The following is a 27989-nucleotide window of genomic DNA, read 5'->3' as shown; positions in this document are numbered from 1 at the left end:
GTAGTCAAGAAGGGGATAAGATGATGGTGAGAGAATTATATGATGAGTGCCGTGCTTACAGGGTGTCCTAAATCCTGAGGTTGGGATTTCAGCTCAGCTGAAGTCACTTCTCTTGCCCAGCTTCCTCTTTGTAAAGAGGAGGAAACAGAAGTGCAGGGCATGTCACAAGAAGGTATTCTGGCTTGCATGAAAGTGGCTGATGCTTTAAATCTGTGAGGAAAACCTCACTTACCAAAGCTGCTCCTTCACTGGGAGTGTCAGTGCTAGGAAGCTGAGGTTCAAGCCACGCTGGTCCACGATGAGGAAGTTGGCTGTGGTGGTGTATGCTAAAAATCAGCCCAAGATACTGTGGCAGGATTCAGAATGGGTTTGGACAGAACCCCAAAGCAGTACTTCTAAGCTGTCTCCATAAGTGACACACGTTCTGGAAGGTGCTTGAAATCTGCTTGAGCTTGTAAGCTGGTCTGCCTGAGTGGCTGAGGAGCTCATGTTGGGGATGTTCCACATCAAGAGTCCATGCTGCTTCATCCAAAGCTCCTGTTGCTGCTTCCTGTCAGATCCTGGATCCTACAAGTTTGTCCCATCTGCTGGGCAAGGAGCTGGCCCACTGTTTGTATCTTCAGTAATTTCTTTGCCTGTTTTTCTTCTCAGTGGGGTCTTCCAGCTCTCTCAGTTCTGGAGGCTCATTCACCGGCAGGCACTTGGCAGTGGGAGCAGGTGGGGAAGCTGCGGAAGGTCCCTTGAGTCTCCGGTACACTTTTGCCGATCCCATCACTGCCAACCTGGAAGGTGCTGTCACGTTCGAGGCACCAGAGCTGCCTGAGGAGACACTGATGGAGGTGAGTGTACCCCAGGGGCTTGTTAGGGGCAAAGAACGGGGGAGTTGAGCCGGCTGGGGAGCATGAGCAGTGCAGCACATGAGTGAAGGGAGCTGAAAGCAGTACATGTGACACTTGTGCTGCTGGTGGGGGTGGGGAGACACCACGTTCTGTACCAGAACAGCTGAACCAGATTGTTGAGCTGAAAGGCTGCCAGACTCCACTTCTCTGCAGGCTGAAGTAGAGCAAAGGCTTTTGTAGCCGAGATATATTTGAAATGTAGGTCAGGCTGCCCGTTGGAGGCAGAGGTGGGAGGCAGGTTTAGTCACAGTTTAGCTCTGCTCTTGATAACCTCCTCAGGCTGTATGGGGCTGAGGAAGGCTCTTCTATGTCTGAATTCTGCTGGGGCTGATGAAGGCCCCTAGATACCCACAGAGATAGGCATGCTTTGTTTCAGGGATGTGGCTTTGTTCTTCTACTTCCGGTTCTGTTTAGCACAATATTTTGTCAGCTTTATGTTGAATTGCTTTCATTTACTTCATCACCTGTGGAACCACAAAGCTAAGGACTTTGAGCTTGATGTGATCACAGTAGAACTGAATTTGCCTGAGCATCTTACCTGTGTGAGGTCTCAGAAGTAAGGGGCCCTTCCAGCTGCTGCTGCTCTGGACACTGTTCTGAAGAGAAGTGTCCCAACTATCAACTTGATCTCATTAATCACACTCAGCTTCTGTGTCTGTAATGAGTCATTTGGGTCCAGTCATCATTTCTGCTGAGCACAGTAATCCATTAGCAAGTCATAAAACCTTTACAGCAGATTTCAAGACCCCTCTGTGCTCTGTGGAGTTGGCCAGAATGCAAACCTGGCAGATCTCCTGATTTCTGCTGATAGTTTCAGGGCACTGAAAGCGTGTGTTTAGGCACCCTTGTTTGTCTTGAGCGAAGCTGTTGAAGTCAGGTGGGGGGTTCTTCCATCTTTTTACTTGTAAAAAGTTTCCTTAGGCTCAGGCAAGGCAAATTGAAGGCTGAGGTTTAGTTTCTTTTGCAGGGTTTTAAAAACAATAGAGAAGTGGTTAGGGAAGGAAAGACTCTCGTGATGGCAAATGAGGCCATGAATGCCAGCACCATGAATGGAAGCTGACTGTATAAGCAGAGAAGAAAAACTGTGCATTGGTTAGAGAAATTAGGGTGAGACCTGCCAGATCTCAGCAGTTTCCTGCTCTGCCACAAACTTCTTGTATGACTTGGCAATTACTTAATCTCCAAGTTCCTCCTCTGCTTTTAAATAGAGGAAGATAGAGATAACACTTCTTACCTTACTGGACTATCCAGATAGCAGGACAGCGGCAGGGGAGATTCATATTTCAGATAGTCAGAGCTGCCTTAGCAGCAAAGAGCCTGAGCCAGTGAATGAAAAACAACAGCATACAGAACTTGAGAATGGGAGGCTTTGATAAATTCATGTAGGAGGCCTCCTTAGGAGCTCCCTTTGGAAGAACTGGGCCACTGAATGTTTGAAGATGAAGCAGATTAGTCACTTCTCTAGAGAGTACAAACAATGATCCAGGCAGCAATTCATTTTCTGGGGCCCACAAACATTCAGTTTTTCCACAAATCCTGACTTCCCAAAAATGTTTTCAGTAACTTAAGCAATGCAGATGCCTGGAAATGGGATAATCTCCTTTGATCTGTAACAGCAGAGGGAAAACTGCTTTGAAATGAACACAGCATTTGGTGTATGTGCCACTCACTGAAATGGCCAGAAGTTGCAGATAATAAAGGTTGTCCTTGCTGTCCCTTCAGAGGACCTCACCCAGGGCTCACTGCACTGAGCTGGGAGGATGTAAAGACCAAGGGCTAAGTGAGGATTGGGGTGCAGGATGGGACACACTGCAGTTTGCTGTGGCATAGGAGATTGTTGCTTAGGAAGTCCACACCCACTTTCAGTTTTGTACCGGCTGTGCTGTGGTGGGGACCAGAGCTGGACCTGTGGTGCAAATGGTCTCTCCCTCTTCCTTGTCCAAGTTCTGAAAGAATCCCACAGAGCTGGGATCCTCCCTGGGAAGGGGGCATGTAATTTTGGAACAAGTCTCATCAGCTTCTCCAGGGAGCTGACTGCAAAGTTCTGGTCGGGGAGTGCTGCTTGCTGCTGTTACTGTGGAGGAGAAACTGATGTGGTGTGGGAGTTGGGGGCTGAGTCTGGCTGTCCCTGCTCAAAGCAGAGGTGTAGGGGAGGTTGGGGCCCAGGTGGAATGAGTCACTGGCACAGTTGGAGGTGAGCAGCTCTCCCTAGCCTGCCAGCTTTCCCTCTAACCCTCGCCGTGGCATCTTTTCGACAGCAAGAGCACACTGACATCCTGCGCAGCCTCCGCTTCACCCTGGCCTTCGTCCACTACGTGATGGAAATCGCCGCCCTTAAAGGCAGCTCCAGCGAGATGAGCAGCTCGGTGACATCTGAGTACCAGCTGCAGGAGAGTGTGGTGGCAGACCAGATCAGCCTCCTCAGCAGGGAGTGGAGGTAAGGACCCATGAGGGAGCTGCCCAGCTTCCAACTCCTCCCTCACTCTCTCCCTGCCCTCCTGTGCCACGAGGCTTTCAGGACACTTAGCACTGTCCCATCACTGTCCGCACTGTGCTGTGCTTTCTTTGCAGCTATGCTGAGCAGCTTGTGCTGTACTTGAAAGTAGCAGAGCTTCTGTCCTCGGGGCTGCAGATGGCCATAGAGCAGATCAAAGCTGGCAAGCTGTGCCTCTCCTCCACTGTCAAGCAAGGTAAGGGGCTGCTGGGCTTGTGGCACGAGGGATTGACCTGGCACGGAGGGATTTAAAGTATCACAGAGGATATGGAGGGGGTCAGTTGAGTGTGAACCCCCAGCACTATGCCCAGAGGCTTATTTCTGATTGTCCCTTTGCACAGCTGGGCTTTTTTAATTCACACTGAGGGGAATGTTCCTCTCTTCACATGGACTTTGTCTCCAATCTGCTTGCCTATTACCCTGTGAGTATCTTCAGCACAAACCAGTGAGAGGAGAATGTGCCTTATCTGATTCCTGGTACATCTCTCTCAGGTGCTTATTTGTGCTTGACGTAAATCCAACTTAATTACAGAGTGTGTGTCCTAGGAAGTGCTTACTCAGCAGTTGAAGACCTGTCTTGGCAGTGATGACATTTCAAATTAAACAAAAAACACAGGAAGTAGAATACTGGTAATGCCAGACTCATTTCTTTGGTAGAGTTACAGCCTCTGACTGGCTGGTTTGTGATGTGAGTTGGCTGTGATTCAGTGATTAGAAAAAGTAATGTTGAAATTGCTACCATCAAAATAACTTTTAAAGCTACCATTGTAATACTACTGAGGCAGCTTTTTGAAGCACTCCCAAGTACCCCACCCACCAGCCACCTTCTTCCAAGAGCCTGGTTTTTGAAAGCACTCCTGCTGCCTTGGGATGGGGTGTGGTAAAAAAATGGAAAGTTGAATACAGGGAGCACTCATAGGCTGCAGTAGGCAATATGGAGCAAGATATACAGGTCTGGCTATATGGCTCCCCAAGTTCAGGCTCCCAGGGAAGCTGACATAACCCCAGTAAATCACTGCTTTTCAGCACTGATTGCAGCTTGGGCATTTGTAGTCTTGATTTGCCTTTCCATGTGTGGCAGTTGGGCAAGGCTGCCTTTTCCTTGTTTCTCTCCCCACTAAATGCTGCTCCCTTGAGGTTTTTCAGAGCACAGTGAGGACAAGAGGGTTTTCAAGGTATTTGTGCCTCATGTATATGGAAAAAAGCAGGGAGGCACAATGGGACATGGCTCTGGAGTGTCCTTGGGCAGTGCATACCAGACAGGATCTCTACCCCCAGCCATCCTCTTTTTCCTGACAGGAAAGCTCTGGGCACAGCTCATAGCTTTGGCTGAATTCCATGGAGGAGGATATTGCTGTATTTGTCTGTTGACTTAGTTTTTAAATAGTCTCTCTTGACTCCCGAGTTTGTCATTTCACTCTCTTGATGTGATCCACAAGTTTTGGGGCTCCACTCCTTCTGAAGTTTTTGCTGAGCAAGGCTGCTGTGACAGTCTGACCCTGACAGGATTATGCTTTTGTGCCTCAGTCCTTTCCAATGATGAAGAGTTACAGCAGTCTTCCTTCTTGGAGGCAGTCTCTCCTCAGGTGCTCTGCCTGGGAAGTATAGATTTCATCATAGGGCTATCATCTGCAGCATAGCTGACAGAGGCTGGTTCATGGTATGGGGTGATTTTGTCTCCCCCAGGAGCAGGTCATGCAGCATGGGGATTTTCAGATGTGCACGAAGCATTCACTACTCAGGTGTTGGTGAGAGTTTGTATTCAGCACCTTGTGAGTCTGTGTCATCCATCAGTGCAGTCAGTACTTCAGCACATCTCCCTAGCCACGCAGGAGGGACACTCACGCCTGTGGCTGCCGTTCTGGATCGTTACTTTGTTCTCGCATTAGATTCCTGATTCTCTGTCCCATCACCTCCCCGTACAAGCTGCTGTGGCTGAGGGAAGGAGGTGGCCTTTCTTGTTTTCTGGGGCAGCAGTCCCACGAGAGATTCCTTTGGTTAGTGCTGCCCCTGCATACTCAGCTCCAACAGCTGCCACATACCCTTCCCTTCGTGTACCCCTTCGCAGCGTGGCAGCACCCCTCTGGCAGCAGCAGCTTCATCCCTGCCATGTCTGTTGCTTCTGGTGGTGTGTGAGACATCCTGCACACTGCAAACTGCTCTCTGCCTTCTGGCACCTGAAGGGAACAAAAATAGGCCTGGCCTCAGGTGAAGCAGGTGTAGGTGTGGGCTTTGCCATGCACAGGGTGAAAAGCAGGGAAGGCGACAGAGGAAAGGAACAAGACCCTGTGAAGTGCAGCAGGTACTTCCTGCCAGCCTTTTGGCTTTAGCATAGCCCTCTTGTTTTGAAGTGACTCAGCTGGGGTCCTGCTCGTGGAATTCGGGAGGCAGAAGCAGCCCCTAAAGCATTTCTTTCTTTTACTCCAGTTGTGAAGAAGCTGAATGAGCTCTATAAATCCAGTGTATCATCCTGCCACTGCCTCAACATGAGACTCCAGAGGTTCTTCTTGGACAAACAGAAACTCATGGATCGGATCAACAGCATCACGGCGGAGAAGCTCATCTTCAGCTATGCTGTGCAAATGGTAATAACCACACACTGCCTGGGAACTTGTGGGTGTCCATGGCTCCTGCTGGGGGCTTTAGCAGATGGTGTTACTTATGACAATGTGTGCAGCCTCTTGAGGCTGGGTGAGGGAGATGTTCAGGCTGCTGAGGGGCCGTCTGGTCTGCAAGTAACCTCTTGACATGGGCTTGTTGCCTGCAGGTTCAGTCTGCAGCCCTGGATGAGATGTTCCACCACAGAGAGGACTGTGCACAAAGGTACCACAAGGCTCTGCTGCTGATGGAGGGGCTGCTGAACATCATCACTGAGCAGGGGGACATAGAAAACATCAGTAAATGTGAGTGTTCAGTGACTTTGTTTTCCTCCCATTAGAACGGGCGTTTTTCTAGTTGAGTGGATCAGAAATCTCAGTACCCAGCATCCTTCATTCCTTTGTCTTACATCTTGGTGGACATAGCAGAGATCTCTTGGCTTGTTCTAGCCCCTTGCAGCCTGGTTTCCTGCTTTCCCAGCAGGAAGGCTGTTGGAAACGCAGGTCCCTGTTCTGAGCTGTATTTTGAGAGCTTCCCATGCAGAGCGATTGCCAGGGCTTTGTTGAAGCTTTTGATGTGTGAAAGAACTTGCTGAAGGAAGTGGTTTGGCAACAGCAGGAGCCTGGCTTTGGTTTCCAGACAGAACCATCCCTCAGACTGCACAGAGCATATGGGAACCTGGAACTGCAGTGGCTGTCAGGCAGAGATAGCTGATCAGCACTGTGAGGGCTCCCTCCAGCTTGTCTTCTGAAAGAGGACTGCTCACCTGTCTGGTTCCCCAGCTGCAGGCCTTCAAGAAAGTGCAGCAGACAAATATTTTTCTCCTCAGCAGGTGCTTGTTGTAGCAGTGAAAGCTGAATTCTTGCCTCCTTGTTATTGTTTGGCTTACTTCCCTGGAGACAGATGGACCCTTTTGTCTTCTCCTCCAAGCTGTCACTTCTCTTGTGCTTCCCCTTTGTCTGAGAGGTGTTACTCTCTGCTGCTGGGGGCTCTGCAGCTCCATGTGAAATGGGAAGGACTGACCTGACTTTGCTTTGAATGCACTTTCCCTGCCCTTACAGCTGGGGTTTAGTCACCTCTGGCATCCCTTTCTATGGGCACTGGGGACAGGGAATAGCCAATGCCTGTTAGAGCAGCCCGTCTCAGCCTTGGCTCTGCTCAGCTTCAGCTGAGCCAGCCCATCCACAGTGGTCTCCGAAGGCATCAGCATGGCTGAAGGGAGAGGCTGCAGCTGGCAAACCAAGCCCTGCCTCTCCCCTCTGCTGCCCACCCAACGCTGTGCCTGGGCCAGCAGCCAGCGAGCTGCCAGCCTGCTCCAGGCATTCGCGTGGGCAGAGCTCTCGGAGAGACGGAGAAGTAATGAGGGAAGAGATTTCTGGCTCAGGGGCAATCAGTCAGTTAATTATCACCAACTTTCACAGCTGACAGGAGGCTCACTGGAGGGGAGCAAAGGGAGATTGGCAGGTGCTGTGTGATACTGGAGGGCTCTGTGAATGGGGAATACTAAGTAGTTTCTGTTGTACCACTTCTTATCAAACCTAATCACTTCTTTTGTCCAGAGATGCAGTTAATTCTTCTAATAGATTTCTTTTCCCAGTTGATATCCTGGTATTCCCAGGCTCACCTTATGCTCCAGTTGCCTGATTGAGCTGTTCTCTGGTAGGCTGCAGTGGGAATGCTTTTTAATTTTAGGTATCAGGTATATGATTACTAATTTCTGAAAAGTAAAATGGTTCATGTAGAAATACAGCAGGTCTTCATTTGAGAGGAACTAATTCCATCAAACATTTAGCTTTTGAGAGACTTAGTGAGAATCTGGCACTGACTATGCTGGGCCAGGCTCTGCCTCTCAGTTCTAAGCCATGACAAATGGCATTGGACATTTCACATCATCTTGCCTCCTGTAGCTAAAAGTGAATAAATTGTTCCTGGCAGATGGTGGCTCTTTATAACATCTTCATACCTCTCTCAGAACTGCTGCAGTGCAGCTTTGAGGGTTGGATAGCAAATTATTCAACACGTAGACCTTTGTTTCCTAGGATGGTATTTGTGGTCAGATCCTCACCTGCTCCAAATCAGTGCCTGGTAACAATGACCAGCTGGTTGCTTACATTTGCTGAGATCCTGCCTTTGGTTGGGTTTGTTGGGTTTTGGTTTGTGCTTTTTAAATTTCCAGTCTGATTTGCTAATCTCTGTGTTGCCACAAAATGAGAATTCAGCTCTTCTGTTGTTTCCTTCACAGGTAAACTCTGCATCGAGCGCAGACTGTCAGCTCTGCTGTCGGGGTTCTGTGCCTGATTCCAGTGTTGTTCTTCACACATCACTCCAGCTGATCCCTTGGTTTCCAACAGCCTGCTGCTGTGCTGGGGAAGGATTTTGGCAGGAGATCTGGAGGATGAACTGCTCAGTGTTTTGTATTTTGACGTTTTGGGAAGTAGTTCCACAGACTGGGATTCCTTGCTGGGGATGTGTGACTGCAGCAAGCACAAGTACTCCCTGGCCCAAAAGCCTGGGCAAAGATGTCACCTGTGTGAAGGTTTCCCTCACTGGCAGAGGGGAGGAAGGACAGAAGTCTGCTTCTTCCCAGCACTTTGAAGGATGAGACTGCTGCCTGTCCCTCTTGCTTAACAGGGTATTCCAGTGCTGTGTCCATTGCAGGCGATGGATGTGCAGAAACTGCTGGCTTCAGTTGATCTTGGAGGGTGTCATTCAGAAACCAAGGCCAGTTTGTGTTCTTTCTCCTGTCCCAGCTGAGAGCCAGGCATCTGCAAGCTTCCTGGCGTCCTGAAGCTCCTCTCCTTTGACCCTTCTCAGACGCGTTTATGCCTTGGAGTGCTTACGGAATGGCAGAAGAGGGAGTCAGCTCCCTTTTGCCTGAGTGCTGCTGAAGCGGCTCCCACCTCCTGCAGGCTTCCCCTCGGGGCCAAGGCCGTGCTGCTGCCGAGAGGTTTGCCTGTCCCGCGGCTGCGGGATGGGAAAGAGACTGCGCAGGAGCGGGAGGACAGCAGCAGCTGCAGCGCTCCCGTCTTTGTGAAAAGCTAAAACAAAGCCGTTCCTCCCTTGATCCCCAAGCTCAGCGGGATCCGAGTGGAAGACTGGTGGCTATTCAGCTCGGGCTGTCCGTACATATCTGCCAGGAGGAGGCACTGGCACCGTCCTGCTTTCAGCTCCCCTTTCCCGGAGTCCCGACCCTCCACCCCCCCAGACTGAAAACACTAGCTTTGTGAATCAAAGGAGCACTTTACACTCTACGGGAACTTTGAGAAGTTGACTTTGCATCACACAACAACCCAGGAACATCACGACTGTTAGGAATGCTGTTGTTTTTATTCCTTTCCCTTGCTTCCTGGTTGTTCTATTGCACTACTTGTGTGCGTACGTGGATACGCAACCCTGCGGGGGAATGCGTATTGGTAGAGCTGTATCTGGTTTGTGTGTAACTGTATGTGTTTAACTGTACTGTACCTTGTGAGCGTGGGGCAAAAAGCACTGCAGAGTCTGTGCTGGTCCTCCTCTGTACCAGGCAAAGCTGATTTGGCAGTCTGGCAGTACCAAGAGTTGTTTTAGGTTCTTTGTTTTAATTTAAATGTTCTTTTAAGGACAGTCAATACCAAGCTCCGTGCTTTTGAAGAGCTCGAGAACAGGTGTTAAGATCCTACACACATACAATTGGAAATGCATTTTGTTCAGAAGTTTTATTTGCTGCTTCATGTGGTTTGTTTGGGTTTTTTTTTAATGAACTCTTGTGGTGTTTGGTTTTTACACTCAGCATTTCTTGTAAGGAGACTCTGTAGCCAAATGAGACTGTGGGTGCGAGTGGCTGGAGTTCTGGCTGGGATGCTGTGAGCATGTGTGAGAGGAGAGCTGGCTGCCTTCTGTCTGCATGAGTGTGTGTGTCTTAATTTATCAGTCATGGCAGTATTTTGTTAGTGCTGGGCAGGAAAGTATCTATGAAAGCAACTTGAAACCTCAGGCTTTGTTTTTGGGGATCCAAAAATAATTTGTACACGGTGGTTAAGTCCTCACTGCTTTTTATTTTACCTTTTTTTTTTCCTCTTGACATTGGCACAGTTCAGTGGGATGCTTTACAAGGGTTTCAGGAGCAAATTAATTGACTTTGGAGCTGGCATCATCTTTGGCAATGGGAGTGCTTCTGATTATGGAGCAGGAATGCCAATAGAGAAGAGTCAAAGATCTTTTCAGTTGCCCCAGCCAGGGAAGTTCAGGTGCAGCTTTCCCAAATGCTTCAGTATTGGGCTGCTGTCACACCGTGCATCACAGCTTGCTGCTGCTGTGGCTGTTTGTGCTTGTGCCTGGGGAAAAAAAAGACAAAAAGACAAAATGAACCAACCAAGCCCCCCCAGCCTGCGGACAGAAATGCTGAGGAGACACAGACTGCTCCCAGGCGGCTTTTGCCAGTTCTGCAAAGGGCTACACCGCAGGCAGGAGCAGGACAGCAGGAGGCAGCAGGGAAGCACTAAGCCAGGACTGACTCTGCAATACAGACCCTGCTAGAACCCCGAGCCTTCCCAGCATCCCCCTCACCCTCAGAGCCTCCTGCTGAAGAGCAGAGCCCAGGATCCACATCCCTGCCGCAGTTGTCTGGATCCCCCCGTGTGTGGCAAGCTCAGCACTAACCTTCTGGCTGTACTTCATTACTTGAATGTATCAAAGCTGTCCACATTCAATGTATAAAAGTCTCTATTGCTCCAAAAAGTGGTGGTTTACAGACCTACAACCAATATATATGTCTGTGTTTGTGTATATACATGCAAGGAGGGGGGGGGGGGGTGTGTGTGTATGTGTGCAGAGGTATGTGGATACACACACAAACACAAACGTGCATATATGTTTGCTCTCAATACTTGAAACTTAGCCACTGTGCTTGAAATAAAAAGAGAAAAAAAGACACAAAAAAATAATCCCCCCCCCCAAAAAAAAAAAAAACCAACAAAACAAAACAGGAGGGTGGGAGACAAAAAAAAAAAAGGAGGAAAAATCAGACAGGAGATTTACTTTACCATCACTTTGGTGACTTTCTTCTTTTATCTAACTGCATGTAGTGTGAAACCAGGTTGGTTGGTTGGTTGGTTGGTTTTTCTTTTTGGTGAGAAGTATTTATTGCTTTGTAGACAATAAGATATGCAAAGAAAAAACAACAAAGAGACAAGACCCCAAAAGCTTAACTCCCCAACCTTGTTGAAGTTGCTGATGTAGTCCTGCTGTTGTCATGGCTTTGTTACTGTTGCAGCACTCGTGTCTAGCGTCTTGTAAGAGATTTCAAGAAACCTCAGTCTGATAAACATGGATCTTCAGGTTTGTGAGAGAGGATGATGATGATGTTGATGTTGTTCTTTATAAGGTAATGCTTGATACTTTGTCGACATTTTTTTTTTATTTGTGTTTTTGTGTGACTTTTTTTTGGGGGGGGGGGGCTTTAAATTGTACACCACCAATTTAAGAGAATAAAATCGATTTGAAATTGTTAGTGGCCTGTACTTGGTCATTCTGCTTAGTGCACTGTCCAAGTTAAGATACTTCATGTGTTTGGTTCTTCTGCCAGCTGTAACTTTCAGGTGACAAAATGCTCTTAATCCCTCTTCACAGAGGGTGAAGCATGGGACAGAACAAGCTACGCTGCCCTAAGGGGCTGGAGCAGCTCTCCTGTGAGGACAGACTGAAAGAGTTGGGGCTGTTCAGTCTGCAGAAGAGGAGGCTCCCAGGTGACCTTCTTGTGGCCTTACAGGATCTAAAGGGGGCCTACAAAAAAGCTGGGGAGGGACTTTTTAGGCTATCAGGGAGAGACAGGACTAGAGGGAATGGAGCAAAGCTGGAGATGGGGAGGTTCAGGGTGGACTTGAGGAGGAAGTTGTTGAGCATGAGAGTGGTGAGAGGCTGTATTGGGTTGCCCAGGGAGGTGGTTGAGGCCCTGTTCCTGGAGGTGTTTAAGGCCAGGCTGGATTGGGCTCTGGGCAGCCTAATTGAGGGTACGAGTGTCCTTGCCCATGGCAGGGGAGTTGGAACTAGATCCTTGTGGTCCCTTCCAACTTTGATTCTGTGATTCTGTGAAATCCACAGAGAAAGCTTCAGTTTAGAGAAGTTGAAGCCAGTTTCCTGGTGGGAGCTGTAGGCACTGCTTCACCTGTCCCTATGACACCTGGCTGTGCTCTCTTCTTGCTGCTTTTAAAAGAGCCAGGAGCTGATGGCAGACTCTTTACCCTCCACTTAAATTTCCCTCATGTTTCAGTGTTTGCAAGATCAGCCTGTTGGAGCTGTGCATTCTTCGGCTGTCCACACAGAGGAGCTGCAGCAGGGAGGTCTGATGGACACGTGGACAGGGGGCAGGTTTGTGGTGGTGCTTTTGTGAGACTTTTTTATCCATTATTTTAAACTTCACCTTGTGCTTATCAATAGAATCAGGAAACTTGTTGCTCTACAAGAGAGATAGTTCAAGATGAAGTGTGAGTGATATGGTAGGGTTTGGGTATTTTTAATTCAGATTAGATATTTTCTTGGCAGGCCTGTAGTTTTAATTTGACCAGAGTGGCTGGTGGCTTTGCTTTCTTGTGCCTGCTCTTCCTACACAAGAAGTCACTGAACATGACAGAAAGTGTAAGGGTGCTGTGGGCACTTCATAGAGTCACCCGATGCACTGGGTTGGAAGGCACAGGTTGCTCAGGGCCCCACCTTGAATGTCTACAGAGCTGGGGCCTCAACTGCATCTCTGGGCAACTAGTTGTAGTTATTTCACTACTCTCACTGTGAACCTACTGTCCAACCTAAATCTACTCTGCTCCAGTTTAAAACCATTGTCCCTTGGCTTTATTGCTATAAGCCCTTCTAAACAGTCCCTTCCCAGCCTTCTTCTAGGTCCCCTTTTGTCATGATTCTGCTTGCAAGACACACTTGGAGTCCACGCTCTGCTGGATGGAAAGCTAAGTTCTGCGTCTCAGGTGCTGAGAGTTGTCCTAAACTACTTAGTCCAGTCCTTCCACTCTTGGAGCAGCTTCAGCAAGGAAGGTGTTAACTTTCAGGAGCTCAATACCACCATTCCACCTAACGTTTCTCAAAACTCCACTTGCTGGCCCCGTGCATGTTGTTGTTGGCCATGAGCATCCCTGGGGACAGCGCTGCCCGACAGCCCCTGTGTGACTCAGCACCACCCCACACAGCTATGGGCCTCCGCTCTGGCTGCGTAAGGAAAGACCCTACCCTGTTGCAAACTGAACTCACTGTGAGCTGGAATTGTTTTTTATCTTGCTCAACTCTATTTATAATTCCTGTTTCCTGTCCCCCTGCCTTTCCCACCACAGCGAGCTGGACACCACGTGTTGGCTCCGTGAGAACAGTCCTGCCTGGAACACTGGGCTCTGCTCGCTTGTCACTGATGCTGACTTGGGCACAAGCAGACTTGCTTCCCTCTCCCTGCACAGTTGCCTCACTGCAGTGGCAGCAGTGTTGGGAGCCACACTGAGAAGCTGCAATTAGGACAGAATCATTTTAGCTGGAAAAGATCATGGAGTCCAGCCATTCTCCAGTAAAATCCAGTGCTAAACTATGGTCCTCAGCACCACATCTGCATCTCTGAAACCCCTCCAGGGACAGGAATTCAATCACCTCCCTGGCAAGCCTGTTCCAGCATTTGAGAACCCTTTCAGTTAATGTTCTTCTGGTATCTCCAACCTAAACCACCCTTGGTGCAACTTGAGACTATTTCCTCTCCTCCTCTCGCTGGCTACTAGAGGAGATGAGACTGACCCCTGCCTGGCTCCAGTCTCTTTTCAGGGAGTTGTAGAGAGCAATGAGGTCTCTCCCTTCAGCCTCTTTTTCTCCAATCTAAACAACCTCAGTCCCCTCAGCTGCTCCTCACAAGACCTGTTCTTCAGACTCTTCACCAGCTTTATTGCCCTTAAAGGTGGCTGCCCTTAAATGCAGTGAAAACATCCTGATGGTACACACTAGGCAAGAGCCTATGGCAGCCTCTGGACAGCTGGCAAGAGCTAAATGTAAATGCTGTTGTGTCTTGAGGGCTGGCAGCTCAGCATATCTGGATTCTTGGGGGGGGTGGTTGGGGTTTGGTGGGTTGTTTTTTGGTTTGGGTTTGTTGGTTTTTTTTGGTGGGTTTTAATCTGTAAAGCCCCCTTTTTGTGGAAAACCCTCTTGTGTTTATTCCCTGGAATTGTGGTAAAGAACTTAAGTTTCTGATGCTGAGAGGGAAGGAAGGGTTTTGTTTGAAGATGCCTGTGAAGAAGTTTAAAGGTTCAGATGGAAAACCTGTAGCCAAATGAAAGATGAAGCCCAGTGTGTCCCATGTGGGTAAGAAAATACTCACCTGAATCCATGGGACTCTTTCATTGGCAGCAGAGCAAAGAGAGGAAAGTGCTAGCTGGGAAGATGTCAAGGACAACAGAAATAAACAGTCCCTTCTAAAAGCACTAAAGCATGAGGCCTTGAGCAGTGTAAAAGCACCAATGAAAATTGCACAACTTTCTAGAGGTTGGCAGTGAGGTTATGCTGATGTTGATTCTAGGAGAAAGCAAACCCAAGCAATTCTTCCAGGGCATTTGGCTTCCTTCCCACAGTTTATATTTAGTTGTTGGTAAGTACGTCAGCAAAAACGTGCTCATTCAACTCTGAAAGATCAGAGGTGGCTTAGTGACATCAAGGAAGTAGGAATAAAGGGGTGGGTGTGTTGAACCAAAGCAATACAAGGATGAAGTATTCCACTTCTGGTTACCAGCTTTGTTTTGTGAGGAGTTAACTCCTTCACAGCATATTTTAGCTCTGCACTCTTTCACCTGACATTGCCTTCCCCTCTTGCATCAGCACACTCCTGTGTCCTGGCTGATGGTCCTGCTCACCTGAGCCAATGATCAGTGCAAGATGGCTCAAAGGGTTTTGCTGGAGGAGAGGAAGGGCTGCATGGCAGGGAGGCAATGTGCCACCCAGGCTCTGCAGGGCAGGAGCTAAGGCTCTGCAGCCAAATCCTAGCAGCTGGCTTCATTTAAATTTGTTACCATCAATGCAGTGCTGCTGGTGGGTGCCATTCCCTGGATGTGGAATGGCACGTAGTGCAGGGATACAAACTTCCCTGGGATGTTTCTGCTCTAAGAAAGGCATTTTTGGGGACAATGGAGTCAGAGCCAATGCCCCTTCTGGGAGCTGAAACCTGGCAAGGGATTTGGATGCTTTCAGACATCATTTAATGTGCTTTATTTCTAAGAGGGAGCCTGAGCAGGTCCTATCAAGCACAGCTTGTGCCCTTACTGCAGGCAGAAGGTGAGCATCCACCTGTTCATGGTTGCTCTTCATGGGCCCTCACTAAGACCCAGATAATACTACTGGAGATCCCTGGGAGCTGGACACACAGCATGACTGGGTCTGTCCACAAGGTGGCTCAGATCCAAAGATGTGGTGCAAGAAGAGTCAACTCCCCAGAAATTCATTCCCAAGTTCGCAGTGCACCAAGCAACACACTGCAGACCCACAGCATGTGGAGCTGGTGGCTTTGCTTCTCAGCATTTGCTCTCTGTTGCTGATGCAACCAGAAACTGCCCCAGAGAAGCTCTGAAACTCTTATGTGCTAGTTTTGAGCAAGGATTGATACCAATGTCATTAGGAAACCAGAATTACTATGTCTCAGAAGGTGGCTGTGCCTGAACCCCCTTCCCACACCTCTTCTGCTCCCCATCTGCACTCATGCCTAGAGAGATTTTCCAAGGCTGATTTCACTGCTAAGCAAACTTGATGGCAGTGCTCTCACTTAAGGCCAAACCTGTGCCATCCAGCATCATTTCACCAGTCCCATCAAACACACGTGGAATGTTCTGGTCCTCACACAAACAGCAGGGAACCCTGTGATACAATCATAGAATCAACCAGGTTGGAAGAGACCTCCAAGATCATCCAGTCCAACCTAATCCTGGCTCTGTGTGAGGGGAATGACACCCTTATTACTTCAGCTCCTGAAGATGTTGGGTGCTCACTGTGCATTGCAAATCCAATCCAAGCAAGGGAGCTGGCTTTGCAGATCCCACATGGAGATCTGCTCAACTGGAGCTCCTGCTCCACAGCAGAATATGCAGCCATATCTCTGGTACCTTTTGCCTTGAGATACACATCTTTGAGGCTGTGTGTCCTCCCAGGGCTGATTCCCACAGAACTGACAGCAGCAACTCTGGCAAGTCACTTTAATTTGTCCTTGCCTTTGGTAGCTACCTGTTTGCAGCTAAAATTGAAAAGAAAAAGGCACTGCATGCCCCAGCTGTTTGAGTGCAGAGCTTGTGCTGCTTGCTTTGAAGCTCCCTTGCTGCTCGTGGAAGGGGTAAAGGACTGGAATGCTGAAGGCTTTTCCCTCGGGGGATATCTGTGTAAGCCTTCCTCTCATCTGTATCAGCTGGGACCTTCTTCACTCTCTCAGCTTTAGCTGAAATGAGCCAAATTCAGACATGACAGCAGGGAGGGAGGTGGAAGTGTTGGTGGTGGACAGCCAGGCAGGGTGACTACACCATCTTCATTTCCCATGGAAATGAAGCAAAAAGATCCAGACACCCTGGTTGAAGAGATAGAGGAATCTGCATTCCCATTTCGCTCAGCAGCAGCGCTGCTCTGTGACAGGCGATCCTTTATCACTTCTCTAAACAAAGTGCAGCTGAGACTGTGTGATAAATCTTCCCCTTGCCCCATTCCACTACTGAAATAACTCCTAAGTGTCAGTTCAAAAAAGGACGTGCTGCATTTCTTCCCCATATTAGCAGAAACAACAAAGCTGTGCTTGATAATCTGGGCTGCTTGGAAACGTCTACCCTTCCACTGTCCATCTGAATGAATAAATGGAGCTCTCTTACTCTAATCTCACAGCGGGCCAGGCACTCATGTCCTGTCTGGCTAGCTCCATCCTATACAGCACTGAAGCTCACAGCACAAGAAAGAAGTTTCCAGGTGCCTTTGGCTTCTTGGGAGGTAGATGCTGCTGCCTGACAAGATTGCCTATTGTGCTTAGCTTCCCATGAAGTGCATCACCAGAGGGAGAGCTCTCTGCAGGAGACATGAGCACAATGGCTGCTTGAGAAGCTGGCCGGAGGAAATCCCGATAGGAAAACCAAACCGCAGGTGCCTCTGCTTGGCAACGGCACAAGCAGAAGCTGCGTGGAAAGGAGGGGACAGGGACCAATGCTGCACCCCTGTGGGAAGCATGAGTTTCTAACGACAGACCTGTGTTGCGCCGTACGTCCTTCCACTTCTGTCCTCGCTTCGCTGTGGCTGCAGTGCTGTCGGCAGCGCCAGTTTTTGTAAGGGAAGAACAGGCTGCTTCAGCTACACTGTTCGTATTTACCAGAGGGATGCGATCCTTGGCTTGCCGCCTCTCTGCTCTCGCTTCATGTAACAACGTGACAGCTCCCTGCGTGTGCTGGCTCCCGGGAGCCGCTGTGCGCAGTGTCCCTGCCCGGTGCCCCCGAGCACTAGGAGACAGCCCGAGCCACAGAGCTCCAGCGCCTATCCGTCGGCTGGCAAGCCCCGAGCAGAGCCGGATCACCGTGCCATCCCTTCCCACAGCTCACGGGAAGATCTGCTGCCTAGCCGGTGTCCCCGGCAGGGCCTGTCCTGCCCCAAGGCCGGGGCCCAAAGGACCGGGTTAAGACACAGGCGCGAACCCTTAAAGGAATGCTCTGCCCCATCCGCGGCCCTTCGGGCGCCCTTACGGCGAGGATCTCCACCCTCGTGCGGGGAAGCACAGCAGGCACCTCCTAACCCGCGGGTCTCGGGCACCGCTCGGCCTGAGCGCAGCCTCAGCGCCACCCCTCCGCGCGGCGCCGCCCCGCAGCGCGTTCCGCCGTGTCCCTGCGCGGCTGCCGTAGGCCGGCACGTGTCTCTCCGGCTCCGCAGCGCCCGCGTAAGTGGCGGCGGAGGCCGGGGCCGGGGCTGAGGCGGCCGCGGTCTGTCCCGCTCCGCTCGGAGGACCCTCGGGGACGATGCTGCGGCTGCGGTGGGGACTGAGGGTTCTAAGCTGCGGCCTCTCCGCCCAGGGGAGCGCGGCATGCGGCGGGCCCCGGAGCCGGCTGCGCAGAGTGCGTACACGCCGGGCTCTGCCGCTCGCGTTGGGGAGGTGGGAGAGGCTAGGCAGGCCGCGGGGGCAACTGCCTCGGCTCGCCCCTTCCTACACCTAGCGGGCTTCCCGGCCGGCCCACCGGGCTGCAGTGCATTCCAGGCTGTGCAGGCCCTGCTTTCCTTCTCCTCCAGTGAGCGGCGGCAGCCTTAGGAGAGGACACGGCCTAGGAGGGAGCCGCCGTTTCTGCTTCCTATTAAACACCCCAGGGTCCCCCATTCTGCTGCCTCAGGGGTGGAGTTGTCGCTTTTTGCCTTACTCATTGTTGAGTCCTCTCTGCCGTTCTGTACCTCGCAGGTTTTCACAATGGCTGAGGATCTGAGGGCAGCAGTTGCCAGCCAGACAAAGAGAGCGAACAGCAGCAGTGCGGTGGTTGAAAGGCTGGAAGAAAACGGGCATCAAAACAAAAGGTTGAAGACAGGTGCAGATGAGGAAGATTCAGAGGATCAGAATAAAAAGTCACCCAAAAGGAAGATCGTGTTGTTGATGGCATACTCAGGGAAAGGCTACCATGGGATGCAAGTATGTGGCTTGGCAAAATATCATGGCCTGGTTTATGTATTTATTCTAGATTCATAGCTGTAGTCTCAATTAATGAGGAGTGAAGAAGTTGCAGCTTGAAAAGGTGGGGCAGGAACACTGCAGGCCTGTATTCAAATGGCTTGGTAGTAACTTGGATAAAAATAGTCAATTGTACATCTCAGATATTTGGTGATTCTAGTGTGTCTGCCTTCAGTATAGATCATTAGAAAATGATCCTTCACAAGCTGCTGCAGACAAGGCTCTTGTGACTGAATTATGGCTACTGCAGTTCTGTCAAAATCTGAGATGCTGTCCAGTGATCCCCTTCTGACCAGTGCTGCAGCTTCTAGTTGAAGCTTTACATTTCAAAGCCATTGGCTAAGGTTCTTACGGGTTAGGCCTGAAGTTGTCTTACTACATGCAGATTACTGTGAGTTGAGCTGTGGGTTTGAATGAAAGACTTTTATTTTGAGCGTTAATCTTCCAACCTTGGTGATACTGTGATACTGTGATACTGTGATTAATGTCCCTACAGAAAGGTTATCTGCACTTGAAGACATTTTAAATTCTTCTTTTTTCTGAGGCAGTCTAATGGGGTGGCTTGTAGTAGTTCAAAACCAGGAAAACTCTTGCAAGGCTATTGTGTTTGCATGTGGGAGGAAGGGGATGTTGCTTCGTTACTGCAGCAGTTGAGCAGTGCCCCAGCAGCAGACCTGCTTGTGGCACCCAGTACTGGCAGCAGGGGATGATCTTGCTCCCTCTGCTGGTCCACTCAGCGTACTGCAGGCTTCATGCACAGTCTTGAGGTGTACTTCAAAAGCTCCCCGGGATAACTGATAAGATTGCATGCAGACACGGAAGGGAATCTTTCGTGCTTATGCGGCAAAGAAGATTTGTTCAACAGCAGTAAACCCTATGTTTGTGGGCACATTGTGTAAGTGCTTTCCAACTTTACTGCTCTCTTAATGGAATGACATGTATGGAGTGTGTGCTCTGCAACCTTACACACATGGCATTGTGCAGAAGTCACTGGAGAAACCTATTATACAGTAGCTCAGGTGAACTGAGCACAGCAACCCCAATCTAATTCTAGAAACAGACTTTGTGGAGGCCGGATGTGGAGCAGCAGCTGTTAACTAGCAGGCATTGTTATTTCATGAGTGCTGTTTCATGCAGATGAAGGAATCATCAAAAAGCTCCATTGTATAAGTGAAATTAGAAATCATCCTTTACTTACAATAACAGCCAAAAGTAAATTGGAGTGTAAAAGCTTGATAAGCAGTCTGATAGAGAATAGTAAGTTTTGTTAGAGAGTGGCAGTGCTTTTTGGACTATAAAGGGGTGGACTTCTAAAACATTTCCAAACAATATTTGATAAACAAATTTGTTACCACCTTCAGTTACCCAATTATTACTGCTTTTTCTATTACTTTTGCTATCTGTCTTCTTTAAGAGAAACGTGGGAGCATCACAGTTCAAGACAATTGAAGATGACTTAGTGTCAGCCCTTGTTCAGTCAGGCTGCATTCCAGAAAACCATGGGGAAGATATGAAGAAAATGTCTTTTCAGCGCTGTGCTCGAACAGATAAGGTACCTTGGTTAGTGCCTGTGCTCTCATAAACTCTTGTACCCCTGCCAGCGCTACTGGGATTGACTAGTACAGCATTGTCTAGAGTGAGATCCTCTAGCAGACACAGACAATGTTGCTTGGAACTTCTCCTTTCACTCACTGCTAATCTTAAGCAAATATTTAGGAAGTGCAGGATTTTGCTTAGATGGTGTTTGTGAAGCTGATGCTTCATACCTAAACTTTGTTTCTGTCACATTCCTCTGTTTCATCCTGCTAACCTGCTGCTCCTTCTTCTCACTGTTGCTGTCTAGTTGATGTGCTGCATCTCATTGCTTTCAAGTCTGTTGCAGCGGAGGTCTAAGTCTGGACTGAGTTCATGGCTAATCTTGCATATAAGTAATTTCTGTTGGTGCTTTACTTAAGAGCAGTCAAACGCAGTGAGATGTCATGGAAGGGAGTGCCATGTTCTGCTCTCTGAGGCTGCCAAGGGGTGCTATGGCTATGCAGCCCCAGCAGGTCTCCCAGGAGTACTCTGCCTTGGATTTCTGCCTGTGGCCTTGCCTTTGCCTCACTTCAGCCTGATATGACCAGTGTGAAAAAGGAATAAACTTGTTCTTCAGCTATTTCAGTTCTACAAGTGCTACCCCAGAGCTTCCAAGGTACATAATTGTGTGTTTGTGTGTTCTGTGGTTTTTATAGGGTGTGTCTGCAGCTGGACAGATTGTGTCGCTAAAGGTCAGGCTAATAGATGACATCTTAGAAAAGATCAATAACCATCTTCCTTCTCACATCAGAATTCTGGGTAAGGAGACTGGAATGGGCAGAGAAAAAGTTTTCAAACAGGAGCTTTCTCCTGCATGAAGTCTTTCCCTTACCATCCTGATTTTGCTCATAAGCAGTTTTGGTTTAACATACATCCAGATATTTCTGTTAGTTTGAAAACAAAATGGTCTTTTGATGTGCTTTACTTATTCCTGTTGGTAGGGGTGAGAGCACAAGAATGGTTGCAACCTACTGATTCAAAAACCTAATGTCATTTTTAAACCAAGGTCTGAAGAGAGTCACTGGGGGATTCAATTCCAAGAACAAATGCGATGCCAGAACCTACTCTTACATGCTGCCAACATTTGCCTTTGCCCATAAAGACCACAATGTGCAAGAAGAGCTTTATCGACTGGACAGAGAGACCCTTGAAAGAGTCAATAAACTGCTTGCATGCTATAAAGGAACACACAACTTCCACAACTTCACATCCCAGAAGGGACCCAGGGACCCCAGCGCCAAGCGGTACATCATGGAGATGTACTGCGGAGAGCCCTTTGTGAGGGAAAACATGGAATTTGCTGTGATCAAAGTGAAAGGTCAGAGTTTCATGATGCACCAGATAAGGAAGATGATTGGGCTGGTGATAGCTATTGTGAAGGGCTATGCTGCTGAGTCCATCATAGAGCGCAGCTGGGGAGAGGAGAAAGTAGATGTCCCCAAGGCCCCTGGCCTCGGGCTGGTGCTGGAAAGAGTCCACTTTGAAAAGTACAACCGGCGTTTTGGGAACGATGGGCTGCACGAGCCGCTGGAGTGGGCACAGGAGGAGGAGAAGATTGCTGTTTTCAAAGAGCAGTATATTTACCCTACCATTATCAACACAGAAAAGGAGGAGAAATCCATGGCAAACTGGCTAAACACCCTCTCCATCCACGACTTCAACTCGTCTGCTGGTGAAATGCAGGTTAACAACAAAAATGCCAAGGTAATCATGGAAATTGGGATTTTGTCAAACTCGTGGTGGAACAGCTCTTTCCTTGGTAACACTTTTGCTTGTCTGTGAATATGCCATTGTGTTATTTTCCATCTTTATGCACTTGATGATAGTGGAATGAACTACACGAGGTGCTGTTTTCACAGGGCTGTGCATGGGGCAGTTGAAGGAGGGAGGAAGGAATTCTTTCAAGCACAGGCCAGTTGGCAGAATCAAAAGCATGAAGCAGGAATTGCAGACACATTACCAGCCTTTGCTGTTGTGAAGCTCTCCCAGAGGCTAGTTTCCAGGTTGACAATTTCTCTTTAAATAACTGCTGGCTCTTTGTATTCTCTGGTTTGGGGCTAATTCACAATTTGTGTGATGCCCTGATCATTAGATATGGTTTGCAGTCAGGGAAATTTAGGACCACCTTCTTAAAGTAAATCTGTCATGAGCTCAGGATGGGTCATCAGAACAGCTACTGAGTGAAAGGAGATAGTGCAGTATCTGATTTCTGACAACAGGAACTGCTATCAGACATTGGTACAAATTGGAGTAAAACAAAGGTGTAGAGTACATTTCTAACCAAAAGAAAATTAGAGTTTAGGTTAAAGAATATTTTTTTTCCTGCTCAAAATGTAGAATAAGCCTCACAAGAATAGAGTGGAAAGATAATTTGGGGCATGGTAGGGGTAGGTTGGAAACCACATGAGGAAGCTCTAGTCAGTTTCACAAAGCATTTCTTGACAACCACTGGTGTGACTTAAAATACAACAGTGTTTGACTGGGCAAGTCCCTGATCAGCTTGATCAGACTCTGCAGCAAGAAAACACCGCACCCAGTTCTGGAGCCCCCATTACAAGAAGGATGTGGATGTGCTGGAGCATGTCCAGAGAAGGGCCATGAGGATGCTCAGAGGGCTGGAGCAGCTCTGCTGTGAGGACAGACTGAAAGAGTAGGGGCTGTGCAGTCTGGAGAAGAGGAGGCTCCCAGGTGAGCTTATTGTGGCCTTTGAGTATCTGAAGGGGACCTGCAAAAAAGCTAGGGAAGGACTTCTTGGGATATTAGGGAGTGACAGTGCTAGGGGGAATGGAGCAAAGCTGGAGGTGGGGAGATTCAGATTGGATGTGAGGAGGAAGTTCTTCAGCATAAGAGCGGTGAAACCTTGGAATGGTTTCACCACCACAGGGAGGTGGTGGAAGCCTCATCCGTGGAGGTGTTTAAGGCCAGGCTGGATGAGGTTCTGGCCAGCCTGATCTAGAGTGGGGTGTCCCGGGGCATGGCAGGGAGGGTTGGGACTAGATGATCCTTGTGGTCCCTTCCAACCCTGACATTCTATGATTCTAAGCCCTGCCTGAGTGGGGCATTGGATGTGGTGACCTAAAGGTACCTTATGCTTCTGTATGAAATTCACATTTTCTTAGTCAGAGGGCTGGTAAATCTTTGAGGGGCAAATTAAAGACAGGGCTAAAACTTCAGTGTAGTACAGGTCAGGAGAAAATAGTGACATTTTTCACTTAATAGAGTCCTTAAATTAACTTTATTTTGTGTAGATAATGATCTCACTCTGAAGAACATTAGGTTTACTCCTGTCTCTGCCATTTTTTGAGCATGAGAAAGATTCAACACATCAAATAAGATTTACAGCCTCATTGAATAGTGTAAGCAAGATACCAGAAATTTCTCAGGGTTATTTTTGTACTTGTGGTAACTGCTTTTGTTTCATTTTTTTTCCTGAAGATAATGCTGTATGAAGACATTTGTGACAGGAGGTTATGACAAATGCCACATTAGCGTGGTTAAATGGGACCCAATGGGACCATGTGGTGCAGAGTCCTTACCTGGATCAAGGGTCTTGATGATGATGCTGACAGGATGCACTGCTGACAGGTTCAAATTCACAGATGAGTTGCTGGCAGGAGGCAGGTCTGCTTGCTTTAGATAAACTCGACCACATACAGTTTTGGCATTGCAGTTAGCACAGGCTGTCTAGAGAAGGATAAATAAGGGATGATCTGACAGACTTCTTTGAGATTGTGCAGGCTGTTTGCACTTCAATGAGCTGTGCTTGCTGCTATGAAGACAACTGTCTAAGTCTTTCAGAATGTGTTTTGTCATAGATATTAAAGTGTCAGTGTTAAATTCCAGGGATTTGGAGGTTTATATGTTTTCAGCAAGTGGCAGTGAGGAATAACAGGAGTAACTGCAGATGTGTTGCCATGTCAGCCTTTCTTTATAAAATCCTCTGATGCCAATCATATGCCTCAAAATACTTGCTTCAGAAAAATCAGTAACTCCCCTGAATTTGTCATGCTGTGACTCACTCTTGAAGGAGTGACTCCCAGTTAAGAATTCAGACTCAGTTTCCTTGTAAGTTGCTAACATTTGTAGTATTTCCACTGAAGGAGCTGGGGTTGTTTAGCCTGGAGAAGAGGGAGCTCAGGGCAGACCTCATTGCTGTCTACAACTACCTGCAGGGAGGCTGTAGCCAGGTGGCAGTTGGTCTCTTCTGCCAGACAACCAGCAACAGAACAAGGGGACACAGTCTCAAGGTGTACCGGGAGAGGTCTAGGCTGGATGTTAGGAGGAAGTTGTTGCCAGAGAGAGTGATTGGCATTGGAATGGGCTGCCCAGGGAGGTGGTGGAGTCTCTGTCCCTGGAGGTCTTCAAGCAAAGCCTGGCTGAGGCACTTAGTGCCGTGGTCTAGTTGACTGGTTAGGGCTGGGTGATAGGTTGGACTGGATGATCTTGGAGGTCACTTCCAACCTGGTTGATTCTATGATTTCTAAGTATTAGTAAGCCCTTGCGTATCTCTGCTGCAGTTTGGACACACATTCTCTGCAGCAGACAAATGCAATTCTCAAATCTGGCTTTAGACAATGTAACAAACTTAACTTTTGAAGGACTTGCATGGGAAAAAAATAAACATTAACTTGTCTCATCTGCATTTATTTTAAACATCATCATTTCATGCTATTCTCCCACATTTAGCTTTCCCACATACTGCAGGTTGTACTCATGCAATTATAAAAGAGAAGAAATTTCTTCTGCTGGGAAGTGTAATCCAATCTACAAGTTTTATGCTCCAAGAAGCATCATTGACCACCACAGATTTGTTGCAGTAGATGAGTCTAAGACATGAAGTTGGGTCCCAGCCATGTTTTCTCACACTTCTGGAGAAGCTGCAAGTCAGTGTCTTTGGTTTAGGTCAGTCTGTAGACCACCAATAAAACAAGGGGACACAGTCTCAAGTTGTGCTGGGGGAAGTATAGGCTGGATGTTAGGAGAAAGTTCTTCACAGAGAGAGTGATTTGCATTGGAATGGGCTGCCCAGGGAGGCGGTGGAGTCGCTGTCCCTGGAGGTGTTCAAGAAAAGTCTGGATGAGGCACTTAGTGCCATGGTCTGGTTGACTGGCTAGGGCTGGGTGCTAGGTTGGACTGGATGATCTTGGAGGTCTCTTCCAACCTGGTTGATTCGTTGATTCTATGACTGACAAACTGTTTCCCATTTTGCTTTATAGAACAGCAGCGATCTCGAAGGCAGCGATGGTTGTGGTGACGATTCCGACTAAGCCAGTAAACAGCTGGACATGGAACCTTTACAGCCTGTAGTTCCCTTTGTCTACATAAAAAAGTGGCCTTTCTAAATCCAGATATCCAGAAAAGCAAGAGTTTGTGTGCTTGCAGAACAAGAACCGGATGGATGCCCAGCAGAAACTGGGTGGGAAAGAGAGTGCAGTAAAAAAAAGCGCAAGAAGCTTTTTGCACCACTGACTGATTCACCTGACTGGTATACTTGAAAATAGGGTAACAAGAAAGAAGCCTTGTAAAAGAACCTTGTAATGCAGGATATCTCAATTGCTTTTTGAATTATGTTTTAATGATGTGTTTACCTGGAAAATAGTATTTTAACTATGTACAATCTCTGCATAAAGATGGGGCAAAACATTTTAATACACCTTTTTTTTTTCAGTTGTTATTACTATTATGAAGTTGTGACTTCATGAACTTTTGGTACTTTGCTATTTTCTTCACCTGAACCTGACCTCTAAACACCATTAGGCTTTTATTTTCCATTTCATCTGTGACTGTCCTGTGGAATAACACTCATGAGTTAGCAACTCATTACCATGCTGACTGCTGTGAATTCTTTTGGTGTTGAAACAAAGCTGTGTTTTTCAAAAGCTCTGCAAGTCTAAAAGAAATGATTCCTTCCTCGCTGAGAAGTCTTAATTTTGGAATGTGGACTGACCCATCTATTTCAAGATGAGACCTTCTTCATCCTCACAGTATTGCCCACATGCTTGGGCAGACTTTGGAACGTCAACCTGCAGCTTTGTGTGTAATTGAGTCACAGTATCACCAAGGTTGGAAGAGACCTCATAGATCATCAAGTCCAACCCTTTACCACAGAGCTCAAGGCTAGACCATGGCACCAAGTGCCACGTCCAATCCTGCCTTGAACAGCTCCAGGGACGGCGACTCCTGAGGTGTCTTTTCATGCTCCTGCAGCTGAGACACAAGGAGATGATGTAAGTTAACTGTTAGGACTGCAGATCGAAGTGTGCAGCCACGAGTTTAGCATTGGCTGTGGTGGATCACTAAATGTGTTGCTGCTAGTTTAGCATATCAGGGTTTGGTGGAAATTATCTAGCCATCTGCTCACTTCAAGGTTGAAAGAAATGGTGCTGATTTCTGGCCCTTAATCATGTCTGCATTCACTTTGTGCGTGAACTCTTCAATTCCCACCAAGCTGCTCAGGACAGAGGGATATGTGCACTGGGAAGCACATGTTTGGGGACTGTCTTCCTTTGTGAATTGATTTTGATTCTTCTGTGTTTTGAGGATCTGCATACTCTGGAGTTCCTACTCTTCTTTTCCCTGACTGTGGTTTGACTTCTGGTTCTTGTTTGCAGCTGTCCTTGGAGGTAGTGGAATTAAAAACAAAAATAGCAGTCCTTCTGTCTTCCCTGCCTGTAGAACACTCTTGGAAGGGCTGGAACGAGATCTCCAAACATTTGAGTACTAGTACAAGTGCTTGATACACTTCCCTAGCTGGGTCTGCGTGGAGCCTTGCTTTGTAATATGGTAGTTACTAGGAACGAGGAGCCAGCTCTTTGCACCTTTGTTCAACGGTTTCTGGCCAAAGCCTCTGATTTTATAGTTCCTTCTGGAATTAATTTAATTTATTTGCTGGAGAAATTAATTTAGAAAGGAATTTTCTTCTTTATCCAGATTTTAATTAAAACCTTTTATTTAATTGTGAAGACTTTGCTCTATTTCATGGGAGCAAGCGTGGCAAGTATTCTGGAGAGAGACTTAATCTAGATTTGCGTTTGTCTCCCTTGCTGGTTCATACTGTGATGCAGATAAGGTTATTTTTCTGTCTCTTTCAATCTAAAAAGAAACCCCAACCCTTAATTTGCTGACAGTAAAGGCCCCGGAATTGACATGTGTGTGGGTAGAAATCAACAAGAAGTAGTCACAGCCCTTGGCAACAGCAAAGTAATAATTAAACCCCTGGTCTTTCTTATTCGTGGGTACGTCTGCTCTTTTATTTTATGGGGATTATTAATCTGCTGTTTCAGCTCCGTTTTCAGTGCAGGAGATGAATGAAAAAAGTAAAATGAATATAGAATCGGTTTAAATTCTGAAGCAGAAGACAAAGCCCAGCGTGGGCCCTTCACACTAGGCCCTGGGTTCGACCACAGCCTGTCGAGTGCATGCGTTTGGGTCATCTTCACTGGTGACCCTGCGTGGGGCTCCGGGAGGCGGCTCGGTGAGTGGCCCGTGGGGAAGGGCCGCACTGAAGAGAGGCTGAGCGCCGCTGCCCGAGCTCTGGCCGCAGCCGCTGGCGAGGCAGCCGCTGGCGAGGCAGCCGCTGGCGAGGCAGCCGCTGGCGAGGCAGCCGCTGGGGAGGCAGCCGCTGGGGAGGCAGCCGCTGGGGAGGCAGCCGCTGGGGAGGCAGCCGCCCCGGGGCCGCTGGCTGCGCGCATGCGCCGGGCTCGCCGGCTCCGAGCGCTGCCTGTGACGGTGCCGGAGCCGGGGCCGGCGGCCCAGG

The 27989-nt window shown here is 48.3% G+C and overlaps 2 protein-coding genes and 1 long non-coding RNA gene across 6 annotated transcripts in view; 2 read left to right on the top strand and 1 right to left on the bottom strand.

The window, feature by feature from the left end:
- The window catches only part of ULK1 (unc-51 like autophagy activating kinase 1), an 86781-nt gene extending 77092 nt beyond the window's left edge, over positions 1-9689 (top strand). For all 3 annotated transcript variants that reach the window (XM_064168576.1, XM_064168577.1, XM_064168575.1), the window contains 6 exons: positions 652-839; positions 3158-3336; positions 3471-3589; positions 5821-5978; positions 6161-6296; positions 8234-9689. In XM_064168576.1, the coding sequence (XP_064024646.1) occupies positions 652-839; positions 3158-3336; positions 3471-3589; positions 5821-5978; positions 6161-6296; positions 8234-8289 (836 nt within the window). In that variant the 3' untranslated portion in view covers positions 8290-9689. The remainder of the gene's footprint in view (positions 1-651; positions 840-3157; positions 3337-3470; positions 3590-5820; positions 5979-6160; positions 6297-8233) is intronic.
- Positions 9690-10005: 316 nt separating this feature from the next.
- Positions 10006-17579, bottom strand: LOC135188856 (uncharacterized). The gene is made up of 2 exons (XR_010307873.1): positions 17206-17579; positions 10006-10304 (listed from the first exon to the last, which is right to left on the bottom strand). It is a non-coding gene; the product is annotated as an uncharacterized LOC135188856 (long non-coding RNA).
- A 164-nt stretch (positions 17580-17743) lies between these two features.
- Positions 17744-27461, top strand: PUS1 (pseudouridine synthase 1). 2 transcript variants are annotated; one of them, XM_064168579.1, is made up of 6 exons: positions 17744-17884; positions 18395-18619; positions 20073-20210; positions 20890-20992; positions 21240-21937; positions 25450-27461. In XM_064168579.1, exons 2-6 carry the CDS (start codon positions 18404-18406, stop codon positions 25498-25500), a joined length of 1206 nt encoding a protein of 401 aa, XP_064024649.1. In that variant the 5' UTR covers positions 17744-17884; positions 18395-18403; the 3' UTR covers positions 25501-27461. The 2 variants fall into 2 exon arrangements, with proteins under 2 accessions (XP_064024649.1, XP_064024648.1); XM_064168578.1 differs by lacking the exon at positions 17744-17884 and adding an exon at positions 17891-18059.
- Positions 27462-27989: the final 528 nt, after the last annotated feature.

Source organism: Pogoniulus pusillus, chromosome 30 (genome assembly GCF_015220805.1).
Source record: "Pogoniulus pusillus isolate bPogPus1 chromosome 30, bPogPus1.pri, whole genome shotgun sequence".
Taxonomy (NCBI): Eukaryota; Metazoa; Chordata; class Aves; order Piciformes; family Lybiidae; genus Pogoniulus; species Pogoniulus pusillus.
This window is presented reverse-complemented; position numbering and strand designations above follow the sequence as displayed.